Source organism: Neltuma alba, unplaced genomic scaffold (genome assembly GCF_004799145.2).
Source record: "Neltuma alba isolate B1F8T4 unplaced genomic scaffold, ASM479914v2 tig00005275_pilon, whole genome shotgun sequence".
NCBI lineage: Eukaryota > Viridiplantae > Streptophyta > Magnoliopsida > Fabales > Fabaceae > Neltuma > Neltuma alba.
Genome location: NW_021634044.1, coordinates 154,812 through 167,760, shown reverse-complemented (window position 1 = coordinate 167,760; position 12,949 = coordinate 154,812). Strand labels below are relative to the sequence as shown.

The following is a 12,949-nucleotide window of genomic DNA, read 5'->3' as shown; positions in this document are numbered from 1 at the left end:
ATTAGCCTACTTCCCCTCCCCATCAAAATCCAGTTTCTTAGATTAATATTTTAATGCTTCCGATTTAAAATTTTTTTAAATTAGTATTAACATATTAAATTATAAAAATAAATAAATTATAAATTATAAAATATATTAAAATTTAATTCTAATGATTTGTAAGTGTAGTAAATGTTTTTAAACTTTTTTATAAATGATTTTTAAAAAATTAAAATTAAAATTGTTAAAATATATTAATCTCATGGTTTAAAAAAAAGGGATAATTAATCTCCAGGTCCTTATAGTTTCATCTGATTTTTAATTAGGTCCTTATAAAATTTTTTCTTTTTATCATATCCTTTTACTTTCATGTGTTTTTAATCAGGTCCTTCTATTTTTTTTTCTTTTTATCAGGTCCTTATAGTTTCACTTATTTTTTAATTAGGTGCTTTGTAGTTTTTAAAAAATTATTTATTAAATTTATTCTTTAAAATTAATTTCATTTTTAAATTAATAATTATATAATTGGACAAAATAATTAATATAATCATTTAGTAATTAATAAATAATCAGAATAATAATTATACTTAAATATAAATTATTTATAATCATATTTTAATTTTAGAAAAATTTATTATTATAATTTGAATTTTATAATTATAAAAATTCGAATTGAAAATAAATAATATATTTGTTTAACTAAAAATTTAAAAGAACATTAACATAAGATTGTTACAATAATTTATTATTTTTTAAAATTTTATTATTTGTAAAGTAAAGAATAAAAACTACAAGGATCTAATTAAAAACGAAGTAAAACAATAAGGACCTGATAAAAAGAAAAAAAAATTATAAGGACTTGATTAAAAATACATGAAAGTATAAGGACCTGATAAAAAGAAAAAAATTATAAGGACCTAATTAAAAACTAGTTGAAACTATAAAGACTTATATATTAATTATCCAAAAAAAAAAAAAAAGGAGAGAAGAGGATGGGAAGAGGAAAGGTTCCGAATCAATCAAAATCACCGTCCACCTCAGCTTTACAATACTTAACACTACACAATAAGGGAAAGTTGCAATAAATCCCAGTTAAGGGGATTAAATATAAATTTTTTTAAAAAAATCATTAAATTATTCTAAAGTTCTAAAAAAATCTTATTGTAAGAGATTTTATTTGCTTAATTATTAAATTGTTTTTTAAGTATGTATTGACAATTGAAAAAGTAGTTGTTAACAACTTAAAATATAATGATTAATAATTATCGCGGCAAGTATCAATAACATATTTTCTCAGTACATCATAAAAATATAATGCATGAATTGTCAGTAGCTGCTGCGATAGTTATTAATCGTTACGCCTTAAATTGTTAACGACTATATTTTCAGTTGTCAATGTATACTCTTAAAAGAAAAATAAGAGCAATATGATAATTAAATAAATAGAATCTCTTGTAATGAGATTTCTTAAAACTTCAAATTAATCTAATAATTTTAAGATACATCTTAATATTTAATTATTTTAGATGGCACTTTATTGTGATTTTTCCCTACAGTAATTGTTGAAATGCATACTACCGGATAGAGAGGGAAAACTAATGCAGCTACGGAAAATATACAAAACATTTACTTCCAGTGAAAAATGAAAGCAGCAACTCGACACCTACGCGTATTAACATTTTAATAATAAATCGCATCAATTCGCATAATTATGACGGGGATAATAACAATAATAAGTAAAATCGGGCCAACTCATTTATTTATTTATTTTTGACAGTTTTTCCTGAACATTTAAAAAAACCAGGGAGGAAGGGAGTTAATTTTAAGAACATCAGCAAATTTTAAGCAATTTTATAAGTTTGTAAAAGAGGGCAACAAGTGTGAGGATTAGATGAAAATAATCGAATGTGGGAAGGTAATGCAATTTTCTCCTTTCTTAAAGCAGATTCAGGCAATGCGGTTTTGATTAGAGCTCGTCCTCTCAGGGTGCTCGAATATGACAACTGTTCCTTCACAGCGAAGGCCAGCCGGCTGGGAGAGGTGGCGCCCTTCCTGACCGGTTCCTTAGATGGCTCCGTACGTAAGACACGTCAGAAATTAATGCGTGAGCCTTAACCAGAGGAGAAGACCAAGGGCTCGCCAATCAAATTCTCCACTAACTAAGCCCCCATCTGGAATTACTTCAACTGCTTACAGGTCATTTCGAGCGGGTGCAAAAGCAAAGGGAAGTGAAGGGAGTTAGGTATCGAACAGAGAAGTTAGATGTGGAGTGGTTGGATTCCCTGGCGAAGCGTTGAGGTGCCCAGCTCTTGCTGGCAACCACAACGACACTGCGTGAATCATCACACTAGATATTTAACATATCCTGTAACTAGGTCCGCAAAGTGATCATATCATTCAAAGTCCACACAGAGTCGGTGTACCCCCTTCACTCACTCACTCACTCCCTCCATTATAATTTCTTCATTGTTAATCCGATCTCGTCACCCTACCTAATTAACACCATTTCTCTCCTCTCAATCATGCCTCCCATCCTCCTAGCCATTTGGTACCTCGTAACTTAATTGAATTTAAATAGTGCTACTATAATCATGTGATTATTGAAGCTTCATCTTGTTATCAAACCCGCACGTCAAATGAGGCACATATTTTCTCACTAGTTTTACAAAAATGTTAATATAATATCTGTTCTCTCAAGTTTACCCTCATTTTGATTTTAACCCCTCAAATTTCGAACTATAAGTTTAAGTCTCTCAAGTAGTAAAACAGTCTAAGTTTTTATTGGATTATATGAACTAACATTTTAAATGAAAAAAATTTAAGGGACTAAAACTTATGATTTAAAATTTAAGAGATCAAAACTAAAATATAAGAGTAAATTTGTATTAATCTTATAAAAAAAATATACATAATTATGACGTTCATGTGTGAATATTTCTAATAACCTGTCCAAAAGGGACTGGCTTCGTTAAGGGGGTCCGCGTGCAATGCGGGCTTTGGCTGGCGAGTTATTTATTTATTTTTTTATAAAATAAAAAATAAAAATGACGCAGTCTCCGAAGTCACAGCTCACAAGGAATATTGTTATTGTTAGGCTCAATATTTAAAAGGGCTAGTTTCGTAAATGTGTTGGAATGCTGCCTGGTTTTCGGTTCGATGATTGGCTCTGCGGCTCAAAATTTTATAATCGCATATTCGTCATGTACCAATACTGGGCAATGACGATGGCTTTACTTTTCAGTTTCTTCCACGACTCGGGCGCCCCCTCTCGCAAAGACCATTATACCCCTCTTCAACGCCCGTGCCCCACGGTTCATATGTTTCGTTTCGCATATAACCTTTGTTACTTACTCTAACAGATCGCATGCGTCGTGCTTCCATTTTTTATTTAGTACATAAGATAAATTAAACTATTTGTTGTATTATAAATTCGTATTTCGAGTGAGGCAAGATTTGGACAACAAAAGGAAAATGCCCCTGGGTTTGGGGTAGAAAGGAGTGGGCAGGAGTGCCCACACAGGAAGGCGCCAAAAGCACTTCTTTTTCCGACCTTTTTTAAATACCAGAGAGGAGAAAATTTAAAGCAAGTTTGAATGGTCAAAAAAGAGAGTCAGGCCTCTTACAGTATTTTTCTTTTCAATTTAACGTTTATCAGCTGTAAATGCAATTTCTTTATTTTAAAAAATGCATAAAATAGTGTTCTTCTTTGACTGTCACCAGCGCATTATAGCACACCTCCCCACGCAGAAAAGTGGAAAACTGTTGCTCCTACTAATCCCCAGGAGGAAGCCGTGGATCTGAACTTCTGATCTTCGCCTTCTCAGCCTTTCTTCCAACTAGCCTGGTTGATTTCCACTGTTCTATGTTTCGGACGGTACTGTTTTTTTCCCCTTTTGTTTGTTATCTCCCTCCCTTATTTTCAGATATATTGCCGTTATTTTTTCTGAATTTTCTTCCTTCCTCCCACAATCTGATTCAAGAGTAACTGAGGCTTAGTTCAAGCGCCAGTTTTCGTCCATTGCTTTTGGGTACTTGGATCAGTTTCTTTGGCGTTTGACCTTCTCGGTTTAAGGAGATCTACTGGTGGTTTTAATTAGGTGTTTATTTTGAATTCTCCGAGACTGCTGATTGCGACGATGATTTTCCGGCTGATTCGTCTGTTTGGAAGGATGGATCTTTCTTTCTTTCTCTGTTTTTTTATACAGTGGAAGGATTGATCTTTCATCTTTGATGGAGAAAAATCGCAATTATTTTTGCTGAATATGTTCAACTCAAATTTCCTATTTGGGCTTCAGTTTCCATGTTAAGGGCTCCAGGCTACCCGCTGATCTGATCCCATTCCAACTGTGCTTTTGCAGGTAAATGAGTAGTTTGCACAAGTTCAGAGAGCCGGGAAATCAGTGAAATTTATTGGCTCATGGCGTCGCTTGGTGTCGTGCCAACGTCAGGGGTAAGAGAATCCGCTGGTCATACCGCAGGTGTTGACAGACTGCCTGAGGAGATGAACGATATGAAAATTAGGGATGATAAAGTATGTCAGCCAGAGTCTGTTTGCACATTTTTCTTTTTATTTCCCCCCTTTCTGTACGTCTTGCTGTTAGTTTCTCGATTTAATTATCTTTTGGTCTTTTTGATTACGAGTTCCAGACCCAGCTTCTCATAGCTTATTTTTCTCGCAGGAAATGGAAGCCGCTGTTGTTGATGGTAATGGAACGGAGGCCGGTCACATTATTGTCACAACCATCGGGGGTAGAAATGGTCAGCCAAAGCAGGTATGCCATTGTTTTTAAAGCCCTACAATATGCTGTATATCATTTGGAGATAATATGACTTCTGGCCCTGTCTCGACTGGTGAACGATTGATGCTCCAGTTTGGTGCATGGATGTCTCCCTTCTCCTGTAGCTGCATTGATTATGTATTTTGTGATTTTGAAGAAAATTACGATAAAGGTCCGAAGTCATTTTCTAAGAAAATATTTAGATATTGTGCCAGCTCTCTACACCCGCCTTGTAACTCTGTGCCTCTATCCAGTGAATAGCGTGGCATAACTATTTGCCGTATCAACTTGCCTGGGTCTTATAATGAGAAATATGTTATTTAATGGTTTCTAACTGATGAAGTACTACGATATATGATTGAATAAAATGATAAAAGTTATAGAGGATGCATCTCCCAATGAACGTTCTTTCTGATTTTCTTTTTGGGGTCCTTTTTTTTTTTCCCACCGCTAATGTTACATCTGTCTGTTTTAGACGATAAGCTATATGGCGGAGCGTGTTGTTGGGCATGGGTCATTTGGAGTTGTCTTTCAGGTACTGCTTCATGTCAAAAGACTGGATATTTTCGTCCTTGTGCTGATTTGGTCTTTTTCAAAGTTCATAATGTTGTGTGCTTTTTTCGGTTATAACTTCAGGCAAAGTGCTTGGAGACTGGCGAAACTGTAGCGATAAAAAAGGTTCTCCAAGACAAAAGGTACAAGAACAGGGAGCTGCAAACAATGCGTCTCCTTGACCACCCGAATGTTGTCTCTTTGAAGCATTGTTTCTTTTCAACAACTGAAAAGGATGAATTATACCTTAATTTGGTACTTGAGTATGTTCCTGAAACTGTTCATCGTGTGATCAAACATTACAACAAGTTGAATCAGAGGATGCCGTTGATATATGTTAAGCTCTACACGTACCAGGTATATTATAAAAATATTGTCGCTTTATCAAATGTGGGATGTCTGTCCTATGTATATTGATCTTTCATCTCGCTGGAGTTGTAATAAATTGATGTATTGCAGATCTTTAGGGCATTATCTTACATTCATCGCTGTATTGGAGTCTGTCATCGGGACATCAAACCCCAAAATCTGTTGGTATGTTCTTTGATTTATGTTGCATATATTCTCTAGACAAGTTTTACACTACATTTATGTTTCAAGAGGCCGAAAGATGGTAATTTGTTCCAATGTGAAGAAGATAGTTATTTGTTGGTTTAAGCTATTAAGGCTCAATGGTGCTTGTTTGATTATACTGATGAAAGGTTTCTCTTCTGTGCAGGTCAATCCTCACACCCACCAGGTTAAATTATGTGACTTTGGGAGTGCAAAAGTGTTGGTATGTTCCATGTACATTTGTGTAGTTGTGTTGTTTACTTCCTTCCTCTTGGGCTTTCAGTTTTCATTGGTTGGATAGTTGGTGACGTCAATGTTTGACATTATTTGGATTGACATTTCACAGGTAAAAGGGGAACCAAATATTTCATACATATGTTCTAGATATTATAGAGCTCCTGAGCTTATATTTGGAGCAACCGAGTATACTTCGGCTATTGACATCTGGTCTGCTGGTTGTGTTTTGGCTGAGTTGCTTCTTGGACAGGTTGGTATCTGCTGATGTGAGCTCTTGTGATACGTGATGTATATATGAGTACCTATATGTAACAGAGGATTGCAACTGTTTTATATTTTGTTTCAGCCTTTATTTCCTGGTGAGAGCGGCGTCGATCAGCTTGTTGAGATCATCAAGGTAATCCATCACTGACGGTGGTATTCTGACTTGGACTCACTTTTGCGCAATTAAGCAGTGAATGTTGAATTTTCCTTTTGCTCTAACTTTCTAAGACGGAAGTGGATGATTTGACGACACTCAAGCTCTAGAAGATTGAGATGCATTGATGTTTTTCAATAGTTCTTTCGGTAGACAGCCAAGGACAATTATATATATATATATATATATATATATATATAAGGCTTTGCTTGATTACTAGTTAGTTTGATGCGTTATCCTTGCTTTTTTACACGGTGGCAGGATCTTTTCTTTTTAACATTTTTCTTGCCTGTTGATTGTTTTGATAGGTTTTGGGCACTCCAACAAGGGAAGAGATTAAATGCATGAATCCTAACTATACAGAATTTAAATTCCCTCAGATAAAAGCTCATCCATGGCACAAGGTGTGTGTATTGCTAGATTATCTACGGGCACTTTCATGGTCATTTTTAAACATGCAATTATTTGCTGATTGCCTATTATTGAATGCCTTACTAAAATATTTATTAACTTGCTTTTTCCAGATTTTCCATAAGCGTATGCCTCCAGAAGCTGTTGATTTGGTTTCTAGACTACTACAATACTCCCCTAATCTACGGTGCACAGCTGTGAGTATATGGCTTTTTAGTTGACCCAATTTTCCCCCATAAGCGTGTTGTCCGGCTTTCTGTAACATTTCTGCTAGGATATGAGGGCAGCCTTTGTTTTATAATTATTTTTTTAGTTTAGCCTAGAAGGTTATATGCATGCGATTTATGCTTTGTTTGTTCCTGGACACAGTTAGATGCCTTGACCCATCCTTTCTTTGATGAACTTCGTGATCCAAACACTCGGTTGCCAAATGGTCGTTTCCTTCCGCCGCTATTCAACTTCAAATCTCATGGTATGATACTGCAATCGTGCAATTGTGTTTATGCAACTCTTCGTTGCGGTCAATAATTATAACTGACCTTCTGGGATTTCCTTGTTCCTTTGTATCAGAACTGAAGGGAGTTCCAACAGAGATACTCGTAAAACTGATTCCAGAGCATGCGAGGAAGCAATGCCCGTTTCTTGGGTTGTGAAATGTAACAAACCTGCAAGATATTTCCATATGAAATCTACGTGTTTCCGTTACTGGTGATTGTCGTTCCACTTGTGTACTTTCTTGTACAACCTTGCCCTGTAAAAGCCTGATTTAGAGATATATGGTAATCTTACCCAACCCTCGATGGGTATTGCGAACACACTCCTGTATCACCAACACATTGTAACATCCGATAGAAGACAATATCCGCAGTTGTCAAAATGCTATGTGCGATACTTGTATTACTGGCGACAATGATGGATAGATGGCTAATTTAGCAATGCTCCGTATGGTGGTTAGCCGCTGTCGTCTAGTGTTTTATCTGGAATTGGGTGTGTCTGCGTGCGCCTGTTATCCTCTTGCCTTTATTACTTGTCCATGTCGCGATTCGTTCAATTCAATCTTTTCCCCCTCTGGAATTATTTGTTCCACAGCTGATCTCTTCTTCCTTGTTGAGATGGTCCGCATAATGTCGTCTCACACTAAATGAGCGTTATTGCTTATAATTTCACTCATTCTACTGATCCTGTTGTGTATTGACTTTTATGATTCATCATGTCGCTTTCCAGCCTGCCAGCACCATTTAAGAAACTGCAACCCCCACTAACTAGATTTTTCATTGTGGTAGAGAACTATCAGATTAAATTTGCAGTTCAAATTTGATGATAATTTATAAAACTATAAATTAATTTGTATCATTAAAATGGTAAATGGAGAGATACAGTGACTCCATGCAGGGGTCGCATTATGTAACCGGAAACCAAAAGGTTTTTCTTTCAACCTTGGGATAAATTAGCTTCCTATTATCTCCGTCTCTTTAAACTTCTACGAAGTTCCCCGTGGGTAGCATTATATGATTGGAAACCAAAAGGTTAGCTTTTCAGCCATTTGCTTCTCATTATCTCCCTCTGTTCCAATTTTTACAACATCCCCCGCCCGAATTGGCTTCTAGTTCTACTCCAACATTCAGTAAGCAGATCTGCTTCATTCATAAAGAAACGCAAAAAATGCAACATGGGAACAACAGCTTTTAGGAAAATGAACACTTATTCACAATGCGAAAACAGACAGAGACTCGTCCAGACAAATTGTTGAAACCTTGAGAAACATTAACCATGAAAGCAAATGCCTCTGCTACATCTGCCATTTTCCTTAATCTTTTCAAATTTAAATATATAATAATGTCTTCAGCGGAGATACATTCGTCCCACTTTCAGAATGTTGCTAGCACACAGAAACAAGTACGTCTAACAAGGAAGAAATGAATTGCATTTGAGTGTCCTCATCTATTGTCAAGAAGAGAGGGACATGCACAAAGAGGGATTTGATGCCGTTCTGTTCGGCGAAGCGCAGGGAATGGTAGTAAACATAATTGCACACAAACCTGCCTGCGTCATCAGATGTCATAACATCGTAACCTTTCTTCGCCAATTCCTTGGTGATCTCCTCTACTGGAAGGCAAGTCTGCATAAACTCAAAATCATATGGCAAATTCCCATGTCAGAAAAATCATATGTATTGCTTCCAAAAAGGGAAGCAGATTTAAATACTTGCAGCTTCAGCCAGGACAATGATGGAACTAGAGAATGAATTCATTAACACAGGGGGAAAGGAAAATCATATTAATCCGATTTACCTGTCGTGTTCGTGAAATTCCACCATCTGATGGAACAATGGGGACTTTCTGCAAAAGACAAAATGTAGAGAATTTAGTGAATGACAACATAATCAAACAATATCCGTTTGAAAGGCTTTAATGAAAGCCAATAAAACACGTGTCCCAAACTGACCTGAGGCTTCCATCCCATTTCATCCGGGCAACGGAAAGTAGCCTCATTGACAGCTTGGTGCTCTACAGCAAACCTTGTTGCACCACTGTTAACCCCTAAATGCAGCTGAATAACCAAAATCATATACAGTCAGAAAATGAGACGCTGGGTTTTAGAGATACAAATGTACTCACATAACAACAGATTCAAGGCAAGATCCCCGCCAACTGGGTATCTTACCATTCTCTCTTAAAGGATTTTCATATCTAGGAGTCTAGGACATGATTATTTGACTGTCACCGGCGCTTTAATCAAAGGCAAGTCATCAGCTGATTATCTTTTCTGGAAATGGTTCGTACATTGCATAAATCAGTTCTCAGTGCGTCACACAAAAACTATTTCAGCCAAAAAGCTTTAGGTGAGCGGACTTTGATAGAGCAGCGGTGACATGGAACTCTCTGTGATGAGTTCAACCCCACTCAATACAAAAGCAGTAAAAGGTTCCTCCACTTTTATTGTGCTGGATTGATCTCTTTACCATGTGAGGTGATGTCTTAGTCACGATTTTTTTTTTTCTTCTTTGACCAAAAAAAAAATTATTCACAATTTTTCACCAGAAAACATGAGTACCAGAACAAGATTCGTTGGGAAACTTGATAAGTATAAATATGGATCTGACTACATAAACTTAAGAAGAGTGAATCAATCAACATAACTGTACTTCTACAAATTTATACGGGTAACTCACCCAAATAACTCTTCTGGAATTCGAAGGTTCAGAGTTTTTGGCACTAATGGCAGATTGCAACGTCTGGTACAAGGTACCAAGTGCTCCTTGACCAGCAGTTTCAAGAATGTTGCAGCTCCCAATATTTAAACCTTTGGGCAAACCCTTCTTCTTCATGTACTCTGTCAAATTATTCACAACGGTCTCTGTTGGATTCTCTGAAACTCCATGGAATTTTTTAAAACCAGTTATATGGACTGTTACTGGTGCTGGAGGACATTCGGACCCCATTTGCCAGCTTCCTTGAGGATTTAATGTTTATTGCTCTAAGCACAAAAGAGTTATCTGCAAAAAAATGATGTTTCAGTTAGTAAGGCCCAGAATTGGACTGTTTGTCGTCGATCAGGTGAATGGAAATCACATCATAGTTCTTAATCACGCCCATCAATTATCTGTTTTTAAATGCTACAAAAGGAATTGGGATTGTATAAAAATTCTCCTTCAAATTGTATGCCCTTCATCATTTTATGACGACAGCTAATAAACATTGATTGAATCGAAAGGGTGGAAATTATCCCTCATAAATCAAATCAAATCAGAGAAGGTGGTTCGAAGGGAAACTGCAGCCGATTTATGGAAGAAAAACAGTCAGTTACGGAAACACAAAGGAAAAGAGTGGGTCGTGGCATAATCTCGCAAATTAAATAAGTAGACAGCTTATATCAGAGAATCCTGTCTCGCGAAGTAGCACAAAAAGGACGATCGTATTTCAGAACATAGATACAGACCCATTTGAGAGGATTCAAGAATTTTCAGGACAAAAGAGAGACAGAAAACACCCGCCATTAATGCATACTGAATTATGCAGTTAGCCACAGATAAAACCCAAAGTTGAGATGAAAAAGTCATCAACGTTAAACCGATCAGGCTCAGGAATGATCAAACATCCGGAAAAGTAATATCGAACAAGGAAAAAAGCCGATAATCATAACTAAGCATGTTTCATGAAAATTTAAAAAGAAAAATGAACTTGAGAGCCTTTTGGGGTACCAGTAATCTTCAACAAAGGAGATGACACATCCCCCAGCCTTATCTACTCAAAGCTGATCAAGTTAAGAGTCCGATCGGATTTAGAGAAAGGAAGACAATAGAAAATAAAAATACCAAAGGAGGTCGCTTTCACACAACAAAGTCCGACATCATAATGGACTTACTGTAATTGTATCAATTTTTTTTTATTTATTAATAGTGAGTGACCTAAACCTGATAATAGACGGCGGATTAGCACGTTGAATTGGCTTCTTGATCCAATTCTTATCTCTTTCAAAGCTTCAGGGGTCCCTCTTCATACGATAATTAAAACAAAACAAAAAAAACGATGAGCAGAGTAAGGACTCCTTTTCTTGCTTTATAACATTTCAGCTGAGGACGCCATCATCACGAAATTAAGCATAAAAATATAAAAATGTTGACTTCACCCTCCCAATGTGGGGATTGTGTCTTCGATACGAAGGAAGTCTACTTTTTCAAACAGAGCGTCAAAGCTCAAAAGCAGCCTTCCACCTGTAAGAATCCAGAGCCACAATAATGGCTAATTTCTTTTTTTTTTTTTTGGTAGAGTGATAGAGTAACTTCTTTTTTGACCATCAGACTATCAGAGTGATAGAATAACTTCAGAGCATGAAAGAAAGTGCTCGGTCCATACTCCAGCACGAAGTAACATCAAATTACAAAGAGGGGACCGTCCTACGATTCGAGCATCGCGTAGCATCAAATCACCTTGACCATTCAGTATTGGGGTTCAAGCAGATGGCAGAGTTCAGGCTAATGAATGTTTAATTATAATTTTAAAAATAATTTTATCATATACAAGTAAATATGCAAAAAAATTTTGTCTCAATTTATAAAAAATATTCTTTAAAATTACTTTTTTCTAGTGCCAATAAATTTCATTATTGAGGTTTGATGGTTGGTGGGGTGGGGGTGTTGGTGAATGGTGAAAATCTGAATTAGCATTACTATTTAATTACCAATTGATTGGTGGTTGTGTCCTTCCCCATCTGTCTCCACATCACCTTTGGTGTTTTGAACACATTCATCCAGCTTTCAGCTATGTTGGCCATGGGGGATGAACAGCGGCGCAAGCGGATAAAATAACAATGGGGTACCGATCTGAACGTGGAAAAAGGAAATATAGTAATCACGACAAATTATATATATATATATATATATATGGATCTAACTTGTTCGTCTCTCTGTTTTTCTTTTTTAAATATCTAGGTTTGCCAATAATTGTAGCCACTTTAGAAACGATATCCTTTTAATAGAACTCCAATTTTCCATGTGCCGTATTTGAAAGACGCTTCCTAATTGAAATCGTAAACTCTTAAATATAGTGCAATAGTAGCAGAGCCGCATAAATAGACTAATTAAAATATTACACATTTATTATTTTTTTATAAAATTTTTTTGATGAGTTGAGTTTTGAGAGTTTATTAAAATCAAGACATGTCTTAGATTTAGAGAACGCTTATAAAAGTTCGTCATTAGATTAATTACTGTTGGCTACATTTATTATTTTTTAAAATTACAAGAGGGTAAGGATATAAATTTTGTTATAATCGAACGTCGTGTGGTTCAATTTATTACTAGAATGTTGAGTTCGACTAATATTGGCATATAAAATTGTGAATAATAACGGGGGATGAAGCTCACGGAAACACTTAAAACATTAAGATGGAAGAAAGACGCATTGGAAGCAAACAGGTGATCATAAGATACGATGTGAGGAATGAAATGACCGAGAACTCATGCTATGGAGGCAGGAAACCAATTCATAAACTGATAAGACGGGGAAATTCACAACGAATC

The 12,949-nt window shown here is 36.0% G+C and overlaps 2 protein-coding genes across 3 annotated transcripts; one reads left to right on the top strand and one right to left on the bottom strand.

Moving 5' to 3' along the window:
- The first annotated feature begins 3,725 nt into the window (after positions 1-3,725).
- LOC114747343 (shaggy-related protein kinase alpha) lies at positions 3,726-7,910 on the top strand. The gene is made up of 13 exons (XM_028935666.1): positions 3,726-3,853; positions 4,338-4,510; positions 4,659-4,751; positions 5,233-5,292; positions 5,394-5,666; positions 5,769-5,843; positions 6,028-6,084; positions 6,208-6,348; positions 6,445-6,495; positions 6,825-6,920; positions 7,041-7,124; positions 7,297-7,399; positions 7,498-7,910. Exons 2-13 carry the CDS (start codon positions 4,397-4,399, stop codon positions 7,578-7,580), a joined length of 1,230 nt encoding a protein of 409 aa, XP_028791499.1. The 5' UTR covers positions 3,726-3,853; positions 4,338-4,396; the 3' UTR covers positions 7,581-7,910.
- A 700-nt stretch (positions 7,911-8,610) lies between these two features.
- LOC114747346 (pyrrolidone-carboxylate peptidase 1) lies at positions 8,611-11,439 on the bottom strand. 2 transcript variants are annotated; one of them, XM_028935670.1, is made up of 5 exons: positions 11,342-11,439; positions 10,100-10,423; positions 9,373-9,477; positions 9,219-9,266; positions 8,611-9,046 (listed from the first exon to the last, which is right to left on the bottom strand). In XM_028935670.1, exons 2-5 carry the CDS (start codon positions 10,367-10,369, stop codon positions 8,807-8,809), a joined length of 663 nt encoding a protein of 220 aa, XP_028791503.1. In that variant the 5' UTR covers positions 10,370-10,423; positions 11,342-11,439; the 3' UTR covers positions 8,611-8,806. The 2 variants fall into 2 exon arrangements, with proteins under 2 accessions (XP_028791503.1, XP_028791502.1); XM_028935669.1 differs by lacking the exon at positions 11,342-11,439 and adding an exon at positions 11,129-11,219.
- Between the last annotated feature and the right edge of the window lie 1,510 nt (positions 11,440-12,949).

Coding starts and splice junctions, on each gene's coding strand:
- LOC114747346 (XM_028935670.1), bottom strand. CDS start 10,369: ATGGGGTCCGAATGTCCTCCAGCACCAGTAACAGTCCATATAACTGGT. Junction 9,267..9,372: donor AAATGGGATGGAAGCCTCAG/GTCAGTTTGGGA, acceptor TGTCTTTTGCAG/AAAGTCCCCATTGTTCCATC. Junction 9,047..9,218: donor GAATTTCACGAACACGACAG/GTAAATCGGATT, acceptor GAGTTTATGCAG/ACTTGCCTTCCAGTAGAGGA.
- LOC114747343 (XM_028935666.1), top strand. CDS start 4,397: ATGGCGTCGCTTGGTGTCGTGCCAACGTCAGGGGTAAGAGAATCCGCT. Junction 5,667..5,768: donor TTAAGCTCTACACGTACCAG/GTATATTATAAA, acceptor GATGTATTGCAG/ATCTTTAGGGCATTATCTTA. Junction 6,085..6,207: donor TTGGGAGTGCAAAAGTGTTG/GTATGTTCCATG, acceptor GACATTTCACAG/GTAAAAGGGGAACCAAATAT.